General features: G+C 37.0%; 1 protein-coding gene and 1 long non-coding RNA gene across 2 annotated transcripts in view; one reads left to right on the plus strand and one right to left on the minus strand.

The window, feature by feature from the left end:
- Positions 1-21,970, plus strand: part of ODAD2 (outer dynein arm docking complex subunit 2) — an 86,508-nt gene that overhangs the window by 5,356 nt on the left and 59,182 nt on the right. Inside the window, 4 exon segments of the mRNA XM_065050675.1 lie at positions 839-955; positions 3,806-4,030; positions 5,763-5,899; positions 6,105-6,249. Coding sequence (XP_064906747.1) covers positions 839-955; positions 3,806-4,030; positions 5,763-5,899; positions 6,105-6,249 — 624 coding nt within the window.
- On the minus strand, positions 74-5,432 carry LOC110359960 (uncharacterized). The gene is made up of 3 exons (XR_002415547.2): positions 5,269-5,432; positions 1,208-1,297; positions 74-396 (listed from the first exon to the last, which is right to left on the minus strand). It is a non-coding gene; the product is annotated as an uncharacterized LOC110359960 (long non-coding RNA).

Consider the following 21,970-nt stretch of genomic DNA (forward strand, 5'->3'; position numbering starts at 1 on the left):
TTGAGTGCCTGTTCTATAATTTTGTGCTTGGACTGTATTCTGCACCCTTTGCTAGCAGTGCTTACTCTTTAAGCGTGCCCTAACAGTCCTTCACACTGTTCCTGTTTAAAGTTAGTGTGGGACTGGCTGCATCTCTAGTATCTCGTGGCTCTTCATCTGAGGTGTACTATTATTGCCTGTTTGCTTTTGTCTTTATTTTTTTGTCTTTTTCCTTTCAGTGGAAGCTTATGAGAAATTATTTCTCTCTTCTATTTTTCATTTTGGTTGCCTCTTTCCTTACAGATAGGTAATTGTCACACACATAATTGTCCCTTATGTGTGTTAAGCAGTAACCAGAACTCTTACATTTATTTTGGAGACAGATGTCTGTCAGGCGTAACTCCACAAAGTGATTTCCTAAGAGATAAAAAATCCAGGGAAATTTTGACTTAGCATGGTTTTGATAGATGAAGCTCATAAAGATGAGGCTAGTCAGGTCACATTATTTTCTGATCCTTTTAGACATCTGCCATACTGCGCTGGAAGCTCTTATTTACTTGGTTGTTTGCCATAACCCATAAATTCTTTTCAGTGGAACTACACACAATACAATTAACTGATAGTAATTACTTGCAGAATTCTTTGTAAGATCTTGATTATCTGTTGGGATCCATGAGGATGATTCATGCATCTTTACAAGGCATTACTGAAGTCTGGTGGACTCTGCTGAGCATGAGACTTCTGTACCTAATTCATTACAGTATGACCTCTGTGCTCTTTAGCACTGTTTTATGATGCAGATTAAACTAACTGTGTAAGGCAACACTATTAATAATTTTAAGTTTATTCTTTTTTTAAGGGTCAGTTAGAGGGTGAAGATAACATTGACTATGAAAGAAAAAGTGATGTATATAAAGATATTGTCACATTTTTAAGGGAGAGATCACCTCGATTTGTAGAAAATATGGCTAAACAGGTATGTATTTACTGATATTGGGTGTATATTCTGCTTTGTACAAATGCACATAGTACATTGGTAAGAAATGCATTATAAACCTGGCTGAATGTTTATATTCTTTATCAAAGATAAATCTATGATTAAATGAAGAATTTTAAAGACTCCGAAATACATTTATTATTTTTCTTTGGATTTGTTTCAGTTTCTACTAAATATGTTCCTTTCATAAATAGCAAATAATACACTATGTCATGTATCGTTCTCTCTTACCTTATCATGAAGTTTGATCCAACATGAGGTCAGCTTCTAATTTCGCATAAAAAGTTTTGCTCATCTTTTGGTGTTATTCCTTATGGAGCACTGGAAATGTTAAAGCAGGAAAATATTATCTCCTTGCAGAAAAGGTCAACTTTTTATGACAATATTTTTCTGTGATCAAAACCGCTTACATTTTAATCTTCATTCTTTGTAACCCAAATATAAAGAATAGCCCAACTTTTTTTACAAGAACTGCCTGATTTGAATATCAGAGCTGAGGGTTAAGCATCCAGCTTACATACTATGTGTTGCTTCAGCCACCATAAAATGCAAGTGTTTTGGCTTTTATTTAGAGCTCTACATTGGGGAGAATCACACAGTGCCACTACAGTTTTAGTTGTTTCATCATTCCTTAATAAAAACTCTTTTTTTCAGGTTTCTAGTATGGTTATAACAGATTAATAATTTGGTGGTAAAATTCATTACAGGCTAAAGGCTGACAAAAGTTTTATTGTGGTCATTGATACGTACTTTTAGTTGCTTAGCGAGAAGGAAGTAATTAACAGGGAAATTTCCTTATCCTTTAGTTCTGATTTTCTCAGATGTAGGGCTGATTTTTTTTTTTTGATACAGAGATATTTGTCAGTTCTGAAAGAACTGAGCATTTTGATTTGTTCACATAAATACAGTGGCTTATATTAACAGTGATGGAATTAAATTTGTAAGTTGTTCTGTTGGAAAGTGCAGTATGTTCCAAAATGTGTTTTAGTTATCCCAAAGGCAAGTATTTTTTTAATGTTATATCTACATATGGGCTTACATTTCATAAGTGTGGCAATATATGGATGTTTTTAGACATAATTACTGGTTTGATGTATTTTCAAAGTGATTTGTCTTCATGTGGTGGTCATGAAAGGTAAAATGTGGTAGTGTTTTAATATTTTTACAGTTCTTATCCTAAATGTTAATATAGATTAATGTTAATATTGATAATAGAGATAATATACCTTTCTTTACTGGTTTTCTGCTCTTATAAAGATACTGTAGTTATTAAAGAAATGTGTATACTTATTAAATAAGAGTAAGCAAATAAATAGAGTTTATTATATTTTCTTGCAGTCATGATATAAATCACTCAGTATTCCCTGGCTGTGTAAATAAGTTTATGCTGAATGGTATAAATTATACCAGTTTACTGGTTTAGGAATATCCTATCGTGTTGCCTTGCTGAAGAGCTGGTTTAGTACACTCTGCATAGTAAAACTAAAATCTAAACAAGTTAATTCTGTAGAGCTGCAGAGCATTTTTATTTGAGGGAAAATCTTCTCTACCCTAGAACTCAGGAAAGCTGAGAAAAGCTGTATTTCCAAGGCTGCCTACATGAAATAAATTGTGACTGGAAATAGTTTTGATTTATTTTCTGAGGAGAGGAAAGCTTCAAAAAGCTCATTATGTACGCATATATTGCAAAACCAATTAACTTTTATAATATCTTCTTGGCCTTGTTTAAGCTAACATTTGGAATTGCTGTGTTGGCAGATAGCGCTGTAGGAAACGCTTTTTAACATGTGCTTAGCTGGTCAAGCTGCAGCATCAATTCCCTTGTGATTTGTCTAGTTTATAATGTGCTAAATTGTCCTGTCTAGAGTACATTTTCAGAATGAGAGAAGTAGCACGAATTAGTTTATGATCAGACAGTTGGGTCAGCAAGCCCGGAACAGCCGATTCACATCAGGGACGAGTCAAAAACAGACCACACTGTGACCGTCTCCTTAAAACTGCCTTGAATCAGATTCATAAAGGAATGTCTTCACCTATCTGGCAGTGACAGCTGCAATAATAATAAGTAGTGATGATCGTATTCTGTCTTTCCTGTAAAATTGAATATGTTCCAATAGAGAATAAGAGTTGACAAGAGTCCTTTCTCTTCTGGTTATTTTTGATCGGCCATGGTACTAGACACAGACAGCTGAAGGATTGGTAGGTGCCACTCAGCTTCATTCTTGTGTGTAACTTGTTCAACGATGTTTTGTTCTGAGACAGAAGATGAAAAAACTGAAATGGAATGTGTTTATATTAATTCTAAACTATATCAAATGAAATTACTTGGAACTGAAGTCTATCAGTTTATCACAGCCTGTTTTCAGATTTATGTTCATTAGTTTTTGTGGGAGTTTTTTGTAAATCCTTTATGCAGGGAAATAGTTTTTATATAAATGATCAGTTGAAAGCAAAATGACTGACTTTGTGATTCTAGATCTTAAAACCCATTTGGAATTAGGTTCTATAAAAGTGCTTGTGTCACAGATTATTTAACATAGTAGATATTGAACAACACCCAGTATACAAGTATGTTCAGGAAGTTCCAAATTTAGCTAGTTTGTTTATTTCAAAAACTTCAATTTGCACATGGTAACAGCTACTTTCTAGATTAATGTTTCATTCTTTCTTATAATAGCAATTTGATTTTTTGCTTATAATTTAATTCTACATTTAATACATACAATTTTTAAGCACAGCATCCTGGAATTGTGCTTATAACTTATTATTTTAATATGCATTGTTCATATAGCAATATGACTGACAAACCAGATCTCCTTCTTCTATTAGGAATATAATTTTTTTAAAAAACCAACAAATGAGAAGGATTATCAGCATATGAAAGTAGTTGATGCTGAGGTCTCTGGCCAATCTCAGAACCTTCATGATTTCACAGAAAAGGATGTACATGAGAAAGTGAAAAGTTCTGCAGCAAGACGGAGACCCAATGACAAGAAGAAATTGGAACCATCTACGAAGTGGAAGAATACTGCGCTTTCTGCTTCCCACAGATAAGTAGTTACCTTTCTAATTGCATTTTCCTGTAGATGTCACCAAACGGGGCTAATGATTGGGCTACATGATGTAGGTGTGCATTATTACCTTAAGTTAGGTGCAATAAAATAAAATCTACTGCATCTTAATTTTTAAGAAGAGAGTACAGACTACCAAAGAGGTTTCTCAGTTTTCTTCTGTCATGCAACAACTTTGAGAACGTTATGTCATTTCCACAGCAAGGCAGGGAAATATCTTGGAACCATCTGCAGTACTGGTCCTTGAGGACTGTGGTGTTATAGTATTTTTTATGTAAAATGCACTTTTAAGCAAGACAGGGTAGACAATCTAATCTAAACCACACTGTCTGAGGGAGGAAAAAGAGATCCAGGATGGTAAGTCAGAATGACTTTCATAATACCAAGTTTTAATGATTTCATATGATATGAGCTGCTTTTTTAGCTCTGCTTAGCAACAATCTTCACTAATGAAATTATCTCAACATTTGGACACCCCAAAATAGAAGATACACATATTGAATATTGTTGTATTTGTCTTCCAAAATCAGAACTCTGTTCTGATTTAATGTTTCCTGATTTTGTGTTAAGAGAGGAAGGATAATATCTGAAGGAAAGGCTTTGATTGCCATCCTACAAAAAAAAAAAAAATCAGTACCTTCTCAGGTCTGCCAATTTGACAAGTCGTTAGAAACATTTTAAAAGATTTTGGATGTGACCTACAGTCATCAGTTAAAAAAATGTGGTTTTCCAGGGACAAGAGCTTATCTTTTTCCACAGTCCTCATCAGAGTCTAGAGGTAGTGAAATTGGCTGTAATCATGAGTAGTATTCTCTTTTATTGTTGTGACTGCGATAGTATGACTTGTCCAGGCTTGAAAGGACATTTTGTTTTCACAACATTGTAAAGTAGGGACAAAAAAGCCTCTGAGATTGTGCTCAGCTAGGACTAGGAGTCTTCTTGGAATATGAGGAAAGCAAGATCTCTTGTATTCAGCACGATCAAAGCAATGGAACAGCTCAGAGTGTGGAAGAGCTAGGCAGACTAGAACTCTTCTGCCTGGAAAAAAGATGACTGGGGGACAATATGACAGATATAAAAAATGATGACTGGAGATGGTAACCAGGGAACAGGTAGTCACTGTCCATTTTAATACAGTAATAAAGGGCATCAAATGAAAATGAGCTAGTGACACCAGTTCAGAACAAAGGGAAAGACTTCTTCATATGACAGATGTCTAACCTCTCAGATTCTTTGCTACAGGATGGTAGAGGCCGTTTGTCCATATGTGAGTTCAAAAAGCAGTCAGACATATTCATCGAAAAACAGTCTATCCAAAACTGTTAGTGCAAGGACAATCACGAGTTCCCTGAGTCACGGTTTGCTGAAGAATATTCCGGAAAGAATAGTTTCCGTGTTCTTCCATTGTTCTACTGTTACCGAGGTAGCTACTATTAGTCATGGTTTGAGATGTATCCTAGGATAAATGGACCTGTGGCCTGTCTGCATATACTCATTCTTTGTCCTTGTATCACATACAGGTCAGCTTAATGTAATTTTTCTAATATTCCACTATTCTATTAAAGGAAAATTAGTCAGTTAAGACACATACTTTCTCTTTAATGACATGTATTGTGTAGGTTCATAAGCTTGTATGTACTAACACAATATGTATCCAACCATAGCTTTTTCGTTCTATGTTTATGTATGTTTTTTATTTTTTTTTTAACAAAAAGAAACCTTTAAGTGACAAGGCCGCAAAAAGAGGCACTAAAGTAGAAGAAGGGAGAAGTAGTACCGTGACTCCAAAAACCAAAAAGAAAGTCAGCTGCGTTTCTACTGAATCCGTTAGAATGCAACCAGCTTCAAGACGGTATGGGTTACTTACTTCCTTAATTTTTTTTATTTTTATCCTCCATATCTACAGTAATTATCACCATACTTAGTATTTGGTAATGATGTCAATTAAATTTTTTGAATTCTGTTATTAGGAAGTGTTGTCATAGCTGTTTAAAATGTGCTTGTTCGTATTAGTTTATATCTGTTTAAAATGAGTGATGCTGTTTATTTATTTTTAGTAAAACATCAGGCATGTCTGAAGATGTTAGTGAAAGTTCATCAGAGACTGATGAAGATGAAGAACAACCTGTGTGTCGTCAGGAAGGAGACACCGATTTGTCAGCAGAATACTGGGGAATTCAAAAACTTGTAAAATATTTAAAGGTTAGTATGTTCAAATCCTGGAACTGTGGACTTTCCTATCATGCATCCGTTTCTCCTGCATTTTTTTAATCTGCTATTTTTGGCTAATATAGACCCTTAGATTAAACCATCTGTTCAGTGTTATTTAAAAGTTAAGATGGTATAGTTTCTTTATTAATTATTGGGTTTCTCTTTGGCTTTTTGGGTGAGACTTTCCAAGATATTTCTTTATGTGGATAATAACTTTCAAGAGTTTTTATTAAAACTGAATACTTGCCTAAAGTCTTTCATCAACTATGATTAATGCATGACTGAAATAATTCTAACGTGGTCTTGTGTCTGGATAGATGCTGTTAGTGGACAAGAAAATGTATGGTAAAAAGGCGTCTTCTAAAACAACAACAAAAAGGTTTTTTTACACAGACTTGTTGAAAATCTTTTGGAACCTGTAAATATAGATGTTTAGAATTCTGTGTGTGTCTGAAACACATAAAAAAACCCAACAACCCTCTACTATTCTGGAAAACTCTAAAACTAATTATGTTTTTCCCTCAGGAGAAATTCCTTTACAAGTTTGTACTGGAATTTATGTACTGTAAGTTCCTAATAAAAGCGCTGGTTTATTTGTTTTTTTTTGAGTACAGCTACAGAGTATACACATCCGACTGATAAAATGAGCGTGCTGGTATTTGGTACAGCAGAAATATTTGTGAGGAGTAAGCCGGGCTTTGGCTCCTTCCAGTCCTTTAACCATTGTGGAAGAGTAACTGTGTCTTTTATGCAGTTTTCAGTGCGCTCACAGTGCTTTTGCTCAGTTCTCGTATGTGGGACCTGTGCTTGCAGCTGTACCCAGAGACACAGAAAAGCATGAACAAAACAAGTCTGTCTGTAATTCTTTGTGTCTCATCTTTTCTAGGTTGGACCTCTATATTCTTGTTGTTTTGGCTATGCTAAAATAAACCTTTGCAAGTGTAATGTGATATAACATTTAGCATATAACTTGCTCAGCTATCCCCTAATGCTGAACACACAATACATATATTTTACACGATACAGTTGTTTCTATTTGCATGTAATTATGGTTCAAGGTGCTGTTTTCAAGTCTTTCAGTTTACTAATAGCTTGCTTCCATCTGTCTAGGGAAACACCTCTTTGTACTTTTCTGAGAGCTCAGAGAAATAATCCTGCTACTTTTAGTAAAGACCCAAGGTCCTTCTGGAGAGGATACGTGAAATTCATTACTGTTGACAAACTCCCAGAAATCTTTCCATTGGTCCATTTATCACAGAATCACAGTATGTTTGGGGTTGGAAGGGACCTCGAAAGATCATCTAGTCCAACCCCCTGCTGGAGCAGGAGCACCTAGATGAGGTTACATAGGAAGGCGTCCAGGCAGGTTTTGAATGTCTCCAGAGTAGGAGACTCCACAACCTCCCTGGGCAGCCTGTTCCAGTGCTCTGTTACCCTTACTGGACCACCTGTTATCCTTATGGACCTGCTATCCTTATGGACCACCCTCTTTAGCAACATGATTTTTCTCTCCTGGTTACATAATTTTCAAAGTCCCTTTTCTCTCTAGATCCTTCTTATAGTCATGTTTAGGTTTTAGTAATGGGCTTGATTCAATACTGGAATGTATCTACACTTGCATGAAACCTTTCTCAATAAAGAGTGAGAATGGCAAATCGGAAAATATATTTTTTTATGCTCCTCTGTTTTAGAAATGAGTATATTTTGTTCCAGCTGTCAACAAGCAAAATTACGTAATGGCTTAGAACGAGAGAAATAAAGGGGAACATTTTTGACCGAATTGTGAGGACCTACTAAGAAGTGTTTATAATACAAAATTCCATCTTATGAAAAAGTTTGGTAATTGAAATTCAAATGTATACTTATCTACTCATGCACACCCTAGTCTTCCAATAGTTATTTAAATTAGGTCTAAATTAAAGAAAGTACTTTAAGATATACCTAAAACACTTCTCTGTTGATTCTTAGCTACGTAAAGCAAGAAATCCCTAGTGTCCGATAAAGCTGAAAAGAGATGCCTCAGTGCCATACCACAGACAGTGGTTGAAATGTTTTATTGATGGAGTGCTACTTTAGCTTGCACATGGAATTAATTTTAATTCAAGTATAAATACTGCACTTCTGGCCAGACTTAGGAGATTTTTTGGCATTCTTGTTGTTCATGTAGGCAAGTGTTCATGACACATGCAACATAAGAGAACATAAATTTATGACTGCAATATTTAAGTATCTACAAGCATATTTATATAGAAGCACAAATTTCAAAGGGCTCGTGTGTCTTCAAAAGTTGTATACATTATCTGCACATCTTAAAAAGTTTAATAAAATGGCTAAAAGAATAGATATTTGAGATACCAAGATAGAAAATATAATAATTAGAAGGTGCAACCATTTTTTGAATGCCTGCTAACGTAGATGTGAATCGCGATTCAGCAAGGCTCTGTAAAAGGTCAGTTTGTAATGACAAAACTTCCATAAAGCCTGAAAGATACCTAGTTTTTATACCAATATTAGATTGTCTTTTTAAAATAAGACAGTTATTTCCCATGTAAAGCGAACTCGCTAGATCCTGTGAATCGTGCCTGTAGGCTCTGCATTTGTGTACCTCTTCACGGAGAGAAAATTCTAGTGCAGGGGAAATTCCCTTCTGACTTTTTGCCCTTCTCCATTCCCCCTCCTTTCTGGGAAAGAGCAGCCATGTTGGAATTGCTCCACTGGGAAGCAGCTGCTGCTGTGGTCTGGCGCCGGGTCCCACCTTCCAGCTTCCCAGCGCTGCGAAACAGAAGATAGAGCATGTGTGCTCTTGCCAATGTCTTCCCATCAACTTAAGAGCGGGCAGGAAAGATAGATCAGGGAGCTTGGTAATGGTGTTGTGTTATGCATCTTTTGGGGCTAGAGCAGATAAAACTGGAATGAAGTGCTCTGTTGATGTTTGTAATAGTGAGTTTCACTCAGGAGAGCCTGCTTCAGATTTCATATTATACATTAAAGTAGCGCTTCGAAAGTATTAGATTTCTAGAGAAAGGACTACATTTAGCATGTGAAAAATTTTAGGAATAGGGTGAAGGGTTCACATTTTACAATTAATTTTTTTTAATAGAAATGGGGAACATCAGGTAGAAATGCAGAATTTTCTTTGTGGCAGAGCGGGGGCTGTTCACTGGGGGAAAAAAAAAAGGAGCAAAAAAAGTGAGAGCTGGGCAAAATACTTTGTGCTGTCTGCTTGTCTGCTGTTGAGTACTGATTATTGCCAGTTCTAAGATAAAACTGAGATGTTGAGAGGTGAACTGGGGCTGGTGACCGCACCAGGGATAACTCCAATCTCCAGAATGAATCTTTAATCCCTTAAGCACTTGTGCTACTTGGTTTTGTTTCTGTGTGAGGGTGTGATTTATATGTATGCCTATGCCAGGGCAAGCTCTGGATAGAGTTCTGCAGGACCATGGCAGTTACAGAATTCTCCCTTCAATTTCTTACCTGGAAAGTCATTCTACCTTTGGCTGTATTTCATGGGTACACTAGTGAAACGAATCAAATCTCACACTTCATGTAAAATACCCACTAATTTCAGACATGTTTTGAATTAGTCTGGTTCAAATGACCTCATTCCCAGAACAGGATCATGCTTCATTTCTACTTTGGAATCATAGGTGGACAAACTTGCTGTCTCTCCCCAGCTGTTCGCATCTTGTGCCAGGCCCAGGAGCTCGGGAGAGGCCACGGTGCCGCACAGGAGCTGGGAGGATGTGCCCTGAGTGCGGCCTCGACCACCAGCTCCCGGGTGCCCACGTACCCTGGTGCTGCACAGCAGTGGATGGCTGGGAAGGGAAGATCTCTGGCACGTGACTCAGTGAAATCTCATTCACTGGATAAGGAAAAGGTTGAAAGAACTGCAGGATACACTGGGTGTATTCAGGTCTGCTCCACAGCTGCATTTTGGCAGGACCTTTGGAAGTTTGCTGCATTCAAGCAGAATTTCTGTAGCTGGCAGGAGGCCCCTCTGTATTGGGCTTACGTTACATAAAGATGGCAAACAGGCCAGGGAGGTAGGAATGCACAGGAATATTCCTTCTGGTCTTTGCCTCTTCCGTTTTCTTTCTCTCCAACTCGCTCTAAAAGTCCTCACTTATTTCTAGGCAATTGCGTCAAGGAAATTAAAGTCTTAAGAGATCAAAGCCATGGGTCTAGTTCTTCCAGTGCATGTGTTGCAGTGAGTGTTGGCTGGGCAAAACCTGCTGCCCATCACTTCTGCTTCTCCTTTGCAGTGCGAGCAGAGCTGAGCCAGGAGGATGTAGTGTGGCTGCTGCACTGCAGGCAGTTTATTTCCTCTTCTCCAAAAGCTCGAGTTTATCAGTTAGGGAAATTCAACTCTGTGTTGACTTGCAAGAAGGAATAGTGGATCCCCAGCTGAGTTCTTTGTACATGGGAAGGAAAAGTGCAGTTTAGATATGCGGAATTCAAACAAACAGTGAAATGATGCTTGGAGGCTTTGCCAGGAGTTAAGATGCAGGATATGAAATGAGAGATTCATGTAGGTATTGGTGATAACAGAATGGGATAGTTTTATTCCCCAGGAAAAGACAGGGAGACATCTGCAGGTTGGAATTTAGGGGCTTGGGGCAAACTAGGGTGCAGGAAATCCACATGTGCATGAAGGGCAGGAATGTGGACAAGGAAGGTCCAAACTTACAGAAACAGGGAGCCTATTTCAGAACACTTGACGACAAAATCTTCAGTGGCAGTTGTGGGGGGGACACAGCTCTTTTGTGCTTTATATGCAGGGTTTGCAATGTGACATTTCTCTGCTTGGAGAGGAAGAAGGAGACAGTCAACAACTGCTTGCACACTTCCTTGCGATGCATTAATATAAAGTCAGTCATGGTTTATCTCTAAAATGAGACTATCATATATGAAGTCTAAGGTTTTAGGTATCTGAAAAAGACATCTTCCTCATAAAATTTTGTGATAGAAAACATCCAGCCTTTCAAAATAAATTACTACTTTCTTGTGTAAATGAAAATTGTGTAGCAGTTTCAGCTCTCCTGTAGTTTAACAGATGGTGTATACAGCAACTCTTTTATATGAACCAATTATAAATTTATGGCACTTGCAAAGACATTGATGTGGCTTGTGGATTTTTCTCAAAATTTGTGTGAAATAGAGGATAGACACAGTATTTTTAACCGCATAATGGAAAAACATAGCTTTCTTTAATTATAACAGCACTGGAAATATTCCAAATTGTAAAAATTACACTAGTGGTCATTATAAAAATTTAAATCAGCCTCATAAACTATGCATGGATTAAGAAATTGATTGTATTTTGGGATTAGCAGAAGAGTAATTCTGTTTTATTCTAACATACAGAACCTCAAAGAGACATGAACGTATTATCCTGAGAAATAAAACGAGTCTTCAAATACTAATTTATTTAAAGTGAAACTACACAAAAAGTGATTTTAATTTTTGTAAGAAGACAAGAAAAAATAGTGTTACAGTGTACCCACTAAAGCAGCAATTGTCTGTTTACTTGTTTTACACATTGCAATACTTCTCAAATGTTTTTTGGTAGTCATAGAAAAAGTCTTAAATCTCTGGTGCTAATGGGTATTCCTGAACAACAAACTGCACAGAAAACTGCAAATACAAATTCTTAGGAACTAACTCTGTTTCTTGACTCTGCTTCCATTTTCCCAGGAAGAGTTACTGGTCGTTAGAATTTTACAACTATAATTGGATACTTAGATGATTAACATGGAAGTTATAAACTGGGTGAGATACGTAACCAACTTAGGAATTATTTTTTGTACAAAATTAGCAAAGAAATTTAGCTGTAATCTTGAAATCTGGCCGTAGATGTGGAATAGATACAAATATTAGAATCTAATAGCAGAAGTAAAAGTATCCAATCTGTGTAGGAAATAAATTGCACATTATTTTTTGCACAATCTGTACATAAGAGTTAACTTTTTTGTTTATAGTATCACTTTAGCAAGACTTGCATAAGATTATATTTTAGCTATTAAATACAAAATCAGTTTATATAAGTGCATATAAAATATTTTTGTATATAAAATAATTTTGACACTGCATAATGCATTTTTCCAGGATTGACCAACTTTGCAGATCATTGACATGACCTTATTAGTAGAGTATCTAACAATAAATCTTTTCAGTTATGAAAGTATATGGTGGGGTCATGTGAAGAAGCTTATTCAACTGAACTGAAAGATCAAGATGAAAAATAAATTTTGCTTTAGTTTGCCTAAGCGGTAGACTTATTTTTCAGAAAATACCAAGTGTATGAGACATAATCATGTGCCACCTGCTAGTGTTTCCAGGCATGTGTTTGGCTCACCTGTCAGTCATGACAAACCTGTCAGCCTTTGTACCGCTCTCTTCTCTGCTGTTCATGAACATCTCTTGTTCCCATCTTCCAGTGTTAGCCAAGATTTTATTTTTAAATTTCAGCAATTAATGTGATTACTGAAAAAAAAGAGGCAGGGGGAGAAAAATAAAAGTATGGGAAAACTGGATTTTGTAGTTAAGATATGTATTTTTTAACAACTTAGCTAGTGCTGATCATGAAAAAGAAATCTTCTTATGATAAATTTTCTGGTTAAGAAATACTGGCAAATGGTGAACTCTCAAATTGTTATTATAATTGGCAACTCTGAAGCACTTGCATGGCTCTCTCCTCAAAATACTGTACAAACAATCGTTCCTCATCACAAGAGACGTATAAAATTCATAACAGCCAGCTGATTTTTGACTATTAACACCAACTCTGAATTTCTGTGTAGTGGAGGTTTAATTAATGTTCTGAGGGTCACCTATTCCTAAGAATTTAATAGCTGAAGAGATAAAAGACAAGATAGAAATAAAGAAAGAAAAAAACCCCATCCACCACCAGAAAACACACCACCAAAAAAGCAAGAAAGAAAAGATGGTATGTCAAAAACTAAGGGCTGAAGAAAAGAATGTGAAATAACTGATGTTTGATTTTTCTCTTTCTGCAGGATTGTGTTCTGTTGTAAAAGCAGGTAATTAAATTAATGAACTACTGTTTTGACACTGTAACTACTGAACCTCTAAAATAATTTTAAACTGCCACAGCTGTCTCAGTCTGACATACAGCTTTATAGTCATGAAGTAGGTAATCCCATTGTTGGCTTTCCTAAAGAATTAGAATATGATTGTGCCTGAAAGCTACCAAGAATTTTAGGAAGTGAGAACAGCATTCTTCATTGGTTTTAAGTGTTCCACGTTGGATCTAGGCTTAATGTAATCACAGCTTACTGTACACCCAGTTATTTAAGAGGCATACCTGTGCTTCAGCCATGTCTTCATCTCTGTTTGTTTTTCTTGTTCTCTCACTGAGATCAGTTTTTAAGTTTGTTTTATTTCTCCAGAGAACATTTTTCTCCTAGATTTTCACTTTTTCTTGAAGAATCTTTCTGGCTGGTTTCAAATCATTCTGTCTTTTCTGTCAGCTCAGTGTGTTTGAAACTTCAGCAGCATGCTGGCTCTCCAGCAGCCTGTACAGGCACAGGTCCTTCCTAGTTCAACCTCATTAAATTTTCTCCACAGTTTTACTTCCACTGGTTTCACAAATGAGTTGGATCTATAAAAATAAAATAGCCTTAATAACATATTAAGGCTTTTATTCTTTTTGTGAGCCAAATGCTGTGCAAAATCAAAATTGCTTCGGCAGGTCTGACACTGTCACACAAGGTCAGTAGTACCTCTGTATTATGTGCAGCCCATGTCACATCTCCAAGTCTGCAGTCAGGATTTACTAGGATCAATGTTACATTAAAAAACAGTAGTGCTTTTTGTGTAGTTTTTGTTTTAATTGTTTAATCCTAGACCCTTTTTCTTATTTAATCCTCATTTCCTGCTATTTTCTGCATGTTCTTTTAAAAAAAAAAAAAAAAAAAAAAGCTTTATTTTCTTCATCTGAAGTGGCTAAAGGCAGAGCTATATCCTTGTCCTAGTGCCAAGACTTAAAATGCAATACCTAGACTGGGATTCATCTTGCGTAGCTCTAAATGTAAACAGAGTTAGTGGGCTACCTTCATGATGAGTGCAAAAAATAGGCACTTTTAGGATGTGATTCATCTGATATTTTAAGCATCAAATGCAGAGTGAGATGGATCACATTTTCAACTTCATTGTTGACTTGATCTCAATTAACAGGAATGTAGGATGGAAATAGATTACTCTGTCTTAATTATCAGGAATGTAGGATGGCTGTAAATGTGTGAGTTTAGACAGATGACTCCCATCCCCACCATCTTGTGCATTTGAAATCATCAGTGAGTTTAATGTGAATTAGTTGTTTGAAGGCCTACTCTTATTCTGGATTCTTTTTGTATTTGGAAATAGGAGTTTTCATGCTTTCTGGCCTTTTTTCCTTGGAGTACGTTGTAAAGATCGGCCTTTTTGGTAACAGCATTAGAATTGGCAGTCCTCAGTTAATGGGAGAACTAATTTATGAGCATCTGCTAGATACCTATGCTCTCACTATGGCCTTACCAGCTTGGTGGCTGTACTTGATCTTTGTCTACACAGACAATAAGCATGTGATCAAGTATCCTATAGGTTTGTCTTGTTTCTGGTTCCTCAGAAGGGTTTCAGTTGACCAGACCTACTGGCTTTGCACAGCTTTTTACCTTCTTTTCACCACGTGCTGCACTGCCTGTGGAGCTCTTCAGGGAGTGGATGGCAAAGTATCCTTGCATTTTTTTGGCAGCTCTTCTGACACTATGTGGGTGAACAAAGAGGGGGACTATCTGGGTTCTGGAGAAAAGCAGCAGTAAATATCTGGAAGGAATTTCCAAGAATTAGCTGCCCCAGAAAACAGCAGTGTGCATTTTTTGTGATCACTGGCTGAGATTGATGTTGTCTGAGCAATCAGAAAATCACTGTAAAAATCCAATGATTTCTTCACAGGTGCAAAGGGTGTTATCTGCCTTCTGGTCACTAAAGCATACCTATGTCCTTTCTTTGAGGAATCATATGAATCTAAGTTACCCACTGTTCTATGAGAAACAGGAGTTTTGTTCTCTTTACCCAAGAATCACTTTTAAGTTTATATCTTGGCCTTCACAGTATCACAGTATGTTTGGGATTGGAAGGGACCTCAAAAGATCATCCAGTCCAATCTCCCTGCTGGAGCAGGAACACCTGGACGAGGTTACACAGGAACGTGTTCAGGTGGGTTTTGAATGTCTCCAGAGTAGGAGACTCCACAAGCCCCTTGGGCAGCCTGTTCAGTGTCTGTCACCCTCACTGAGAAGAAGTTTCTTCTCAAATTTAAGTGGGACCTCTTGTGTTCCAGTTTGTACCCATTACCCCTTGTCCTATCATTGGTTGTCACTGAGAAGAGCCTGGCTCCATCCTCGTGACACTCACCCTTTACATATTTATAAACATTAATGAGGTCACCCCTCAGTCTCCTCTTCTCCATATTAAAGAGTCCCAGCTCCCTCAGCCTTTCTTCATAAGGGAGATGCTCCACGCCCTTAATCATCGTTGTTGCCCTGTGCTGGACTCTCTCCAGCAGTTCCCTGTCCTTTGTCCTTATTGCAAAACCAATTTACCCATATTTAGCAGTTTTTCTGCAAGAATATTTTTTTGTTCAGTCAGTGTCTTTTAGCTAGTCGGTATCTTCTAGGAGGGAGATTGCTCAGGCAGCATAAAGGGCATCTTTATGGGTTGGGAGGAAATTAGGAGAGAAGCATTGCCTAAGGACACCATGAGCCCCAAATGTTCATGGTCATGTCAAAGGGACCTTTTGAAGGCCATTGAAGGATTACTGTAGGCTGAGTTTACCTCAAGAGCTTGTGATTTGTATAGCATCACATATGACATCAGCCAGAAACTGAAGGCAGAAAGGGAGGAAAGAAGGTGGATAAAGATTAACATCAGGTGGAAGCCTATATGTATATAAAAAAAATATTAGCTGGTGACTGGCACAAAATACTTAAATTTAAGGAGATAGCCCACTTGCAACAGGGTGCTATAGGACTGCAGCAGTTTTAAATTGAATAATGTTAGTCCTGAATACCATGGCCTGATTCCCTTGACCTTGATAAAGTGCTCTTTGCTGGCCATGCAGAGGTGTTGAGGTCTGTAGCCAGCCTTATTCAGGACACAGCGTATCCAGGTACTTGTGCTGCTGGAGAGATAAAGTGGTACCAAGAAGGGTGGCTCCTCTTACAAAGAATGATGGAAGGTCATGGTTTGTGCGTTAAGTAAAGCATTTTGTGTGTGCCAAAAGAGCATATCATGGTGGGCAGAGGAAGTCTAGGGTGGTTGCTGAAGCTGAGTTCATTCACGCTGGAGTGTTGTTGGGAGACTGTGGCGCGAGTTGGAGACAATCTAAGATTTACTCTGTAAATACAGTTACTTCAAGGCACTTTGCCAGATGAGCTGGAGTCTGAACTCTGCTGTGGTTACCGGAGGCACTACAGGTGGCCTGTGGTAACTGAAACCTAAGCCAGAGCTAAAACTCAGAGCTGACCTCGGTGCTCACACATTCTCGTGAACGGTGACATTTTGCAGTAACAGTAGTTTCTGATGGATCAATTAGATTAAATCCACAATTAACATCTGTTGTAGTGATCTGATCTGGAAGTCACAGTGGGATTGTGGGTTTGTTGTGCACATTACTATCTTTTTATTTTTCTCTACAAATTTATCTAGGATTGAGAAGATTGTGGTCCATTGTCTTTACAAAATTGTCCATATGCAACTGGGGAACAAATACACTCACTGAAACTTTCACAAATGAGAAAAAGATAGACTTGCACTGTTAAGATATCATATATTACTTTGGCCAGGTTTTCTGTGTTTTTTGGGTCAGCATTTCACTTCTCTCCAAGTTTGAGGTTTGAGAAGTTACCGAGAAAAACATTCTACTGTTCCTAGTCCAATGAAGTAAAAGTTCATATGTTTGCGCATGAACTACATTGACTCTTACCTCTTCTATAGTAGAATCCAATTACTATGAATCAGCGAAGGAAAACTAACAGAATGGGTACAGGTCTTGGGAGAGTTTTCAAGAGGGAATCAGCAGTCGCCTAACAAAACCTTCTGGCTCACTTGTGAAATAATAGATTTATTCTTTTGTTTGGAATCTCATTTCTTTTCAATTTCATAAAATATGGTGACAATTTAAATTCACTGTGTCTGGGTCATAACATATATGTCACTTCTGCCACCGTGAAGGGTCAGGGTCAAGGTATTAATCTGCAACTAAAACCGTGCAGCTTCTGTGCAGTGTTTTAGTCCAATGTGAACATTTGGATTTTGTGATTTTGTGATGCCTGTGATTTTCCACTGGCTTTAGTTATATTAATCTGTATGGTTTACATACTGCCAGGCTGTAGCCAAAGAATGCCAGAAGATTCAGGAAATGGGGCAGGGAATTATTCCATAACTCAGTTATACTTGTCCATAACTCATCTCTTAACAAGTTGCAGCTTGTATGTTTTATAAACTGAAATGAAAAATTGGAACTAGTATTTAAACCAAAACATAACTCAGAGTGTTTAGAGGTTCACTAGCATAGAAAAATTGCTTTGCTGAAGCATATTATACATATTACACTGCAATACTCACTCTTTCATTAAGTTTTATAAAAAATTATTTAAATTTTGAAGCATTTTCCAACAGAAAATTACAAAATGGTCTGTGATTTGAGAGAGTGAAGTTCAACAGAAACTCAAAAAGTCACAAGGTGTAAATGAAGAATTCTGTTTTATACTTTTCTACTTATTTTTGCTTTCTCATTTTATAAAAAATGGCAATATTTTAATAATATTTTGGCCTGGGATTCTTCTTAAACAATGTTTCTCTTCTAGGAGCTTTTTCATACCATTAATTAATTATAATTAAATAATTTCTAGTATAACAATAAAGTTTTCTGTATTTTCGTCTACTTTCTCTTGGATATCACATAAAACTATTTTGCTTGTTCAGTATGTTCTAAAATATTTCATTTTCTGGTTGCATTCAGTCATATTCACTTTAAATCCACCTACAAATTAAATAATTTAATAGAAAAACTCTGTGTAGGTAGCATATTTATAGAGACGTTTGTAAGCCCAAAGCTATATATTTTTAATTTCTTAATCTTTCTTTCTCTCAGGGGACTCAAATGCTCTATAACTTTACTGAAATGTTTCTGTTTTTCCATGTATGTGTGTGCATTTTACTACAAATTGGGCAACACGTTTAGAATCAAATCTTTATAGTCTTGTTAGTACTTCTATTATTTGCACTCCAATAATGCCTTTAGGTTTCAGTTGAAAGCACGGAACGTTACTGGGAAAAGGCCTCTGGCCAGTAGCAGCGGGAATTTTGTCCAAGGGCTCCAGGAGCGCTGGTACCCGAGTCCAGGTTCGGTGCCTTTCTCATAAACCTGTCCTATCTCTGGTGTCAGTTGTCACAGTTCCAGCCTCCGATACAGGTCCCTGCTGTAGGAAGGGCAGTCAAAGCAGCACATTAAGTGGATTGTGCCAGGTTAAATATTCTGTAAGTCTCCTGTACAGCCCCTGCATAGTCTCAGCTATCTGCAAAGCTGATGTTTCTGCCTGCTGGCAGGCCATCCGCAAAAACTTTAATGGAGTTTACCCTTTCCAGAGATGACTCTAGAGGAAATTTTGTATCTTTCTTTCCTAGCCTACTGAAATGAGATCATAGTTTCAAAATTTAAAGCTTTGTATTCACTAGGAAGGGTTTTAATTAGGATGGGACATGTGATACTGAAATCTTAAGCCTGTATGATTATCTGTTATCTGTATCTATGATCTTGTTATCTGTTATAGATCATTTTTATTGAGAAGAGAAGGAAATATCTAATAAAAAACTTAATATTTACAGAATGTCATGGTCATAAAAGTTCACAATAAATAAAAAAAAATAGGACTAGAGCAGAATTCAGGAGGTCATTTACTCTATCTCCTTGCCTCCAAAACAGCATCAATTCTTTGTGTGTCTTCTGGACAAATATTTCTTTAACTTTTCTTTCCTGTGATGAAAATTTCGTAACTGCTGAGAGCAACATATTCCAAAATTCAAATATTATTGCCATTAAAAAGTTTTTCTAATACCTAGCATAAATCAGTCCTGATGTCATTTAACCCTGTTATTTCTTGTCTTACACACAATGGACTTGGAGGACAGATAATTGTGTTCTTTAAACCACCTTCTATCTTCATCTCTAGAGTAAACAGCTCCAGTTCCTTCAGTTTTTCTGTGTAGATCACACTTTTGAGATATTTTGCTATCCTGCTCTGGTCTGCATTAAGTTGGTCAGTATCTTTTTTGAAGTATGATACCTAGAATGGATATAGTACTTAAACTGTGGTTTTATAAGTGCTGAACTGAAGAAGGATAATTTCTTGTATGTTACAGGTTACAAATCTGGTTATAAGCCTCTCTGTGAGGTTTGCTCTTTTTTTCTGAAAACATTGTGATATTGTGAGGTAATAACTATGTTCTGTTAACACCAGATTTTTATCTGTAGTTCTGCAAATTAATGTCTTTGGCATCAGCCAGTTCTCTCAGTACCATGAAGTGGATTCCATGAAGCTCAGCTAGCATGAAGATATCTAAGTTATCTGTGTCCTTGGCATAAGCAGAGTGTTCATTACGTCGTAATCGACATTAAATATGCATTACTAGAGCATAGTAAAGACTAATGCATAAAAAAGACTGATTAATGCTTTTAGCCTTCTTGGTTACATTTGTTGAAAACTTTCTGTCAACTGACAGTTTTCTTCCTCTTGATTACTACAGAAGTATCAAACAAAATGATGATTTCAACTTGTGTGTCCCTTGGTAGTTGTATTTTGGTTTGTGTCTTTACATGTTTGTGTTATTCTTTAATTTTCATTCTTAGTTACTCGGCCTTGTTCTCACTCTCTGTATGCTCTGTTTACCTGATTAATCTCTTTCTACACATCCCATTCTTCACCCTCAATGAAATTTTTGCTTTTGTGCTCTTGTATTTTTTTTAAGGCACTGATGACTTTTCTGAACTTCCTCTTTCCTTCTTTCCCGTTACATCATGCCTTCTTGGTTTCCTATATTTACATAACAACAATGGATTAATTTCTGACCTCCTACTAACTTTGATTTGATTCCCATTTAAAAACGTTATTGTACCTGTGCAACATCCTGGGCAACCAGCCTTCAAACTGCACTGACTTATGTTTGTAATCAAGGTGATTTCAGCTGCTTTAGGAGGTAAGGACTGCAAAATAAGCATGAAGCCATCTTTGCCAGTTCTTTTCACTGTCAAAGTCATTTAACAAACTTGCAGATAAAAAAGTGAAATGCTGTGAAGTATTAAAATACAACCCTGTAGCTAGTTCTGTAACTCCCTTGTGGCTTAAGAAGCCCTAGGGTTACCTTAAATACTAATTTTAGCAAACATTACTACCAACAATTAAGTAGGTAGCTACTTTCTACCGTTTTCTATTGTTGAGGAGCCACCATAACTTGAGATCTTTGAGCAGTGGGGCAGGGGAGAGGCATGTTGGTTTTGAATGTGTTTCTGCCAGAAGGTGTCAGAAGGTACTTGAACACTTCAGAAGCAGTGTCCAGCATTCCATGAGATCCTGAGGAAGAATTTCTGAAGGCCTGAGGTTTTTAAAGTGGAGAAAGATAGGACACTGAACAAGCCAGTGAAAAGGGGGCCTGGATGCAGCCAGAAGTTTATGTGTCTCACATCTTGCTGTGCATTCAGAATGGACTGACTGATGCATACAGTCATATTTGGAGAAACATCACCAAATAAGTATGGTTCAAGTATAGTGGTGACTAAACCTTGCACTATTCAACAGTTTTGTCAGAGTTTGGGCTGTGAATATGAAGTCACTCTTGAAAATCAGAAATGGTAAAGTAGGTGGAATAACAGGACAGGCTCTCAAAGGCTGATCTGAATTGCTTGGCATGGTATCTCCAGATCAAATGTGCTTCACAATGCCCAGGTGCAAAATTAAGTAGATGAGAACACGAAATTCAGAACATGCCTGTACAGTGTGGGGCTGTCTTCTGGAAACAGCTACTCTAAAAATTTTAGAAGTTAGAATGCAAAACAACTGAACAGTTGCTCAGTGCTTCTGTGGGAAAGGCAATGAATGTGCTTTTTCATATTCAGGAGCAGGGAGTAGGTTTAGGAAAGTAAGGTTATACAGTTGTTGCACAGTGCTGGTAAGACTGATTTTTGAAGCAGTGAGTCTTGTTCTGGTGTCTAGATTTTCAAAACCTATTGAAAAAAAGTGGTGAAGTCAGGCAAGCTCACTTTTTTAACAGCCTTTAGATTTTCCATTTTTTGACATCTTTACATCAAGACCAAAGTCTTGCCCCAGACAGCTGCAAAGTACGTGTTAGTCAAATGCTAATTATTTTGTGGTATACAAAAGTAAATGGATGAAAACTGCATGACCTATATTATGCAGGCAGTCATACTAGCTGGGCTAATATTCTTTTTTACATTACATCTTGATTTACATTTTTAAGAATGAAAAGATAATTCAGCAATCTTTGCATGATAGTGCTGTGTATTTCACCATTCCTAAAATGCCCTTTTCAGTTGTGGAAAGAATATAAAGGCAAGTTCCACACTCTGCCCTACTGTAATGGAGAAATTCCTCCCATCACAGAAGGTGAGATTGGACTCACGGATACCAAATTT

The sequence above is a fragment of the Columba livia genome, chromosome 2 (genome assembly GCF_036013475.1).
Source record: "Columba livia isolate bColLiv1 breed racing homer chromosome 2, bColLiv1.pat.W.v2, whole genome shotgun sequence".
Taxonomy (NCBI): Eukaryota; Metazoa; Chordata; class Aves; order Columbiformes; family Columbidae; genus Columba; species Columba livia.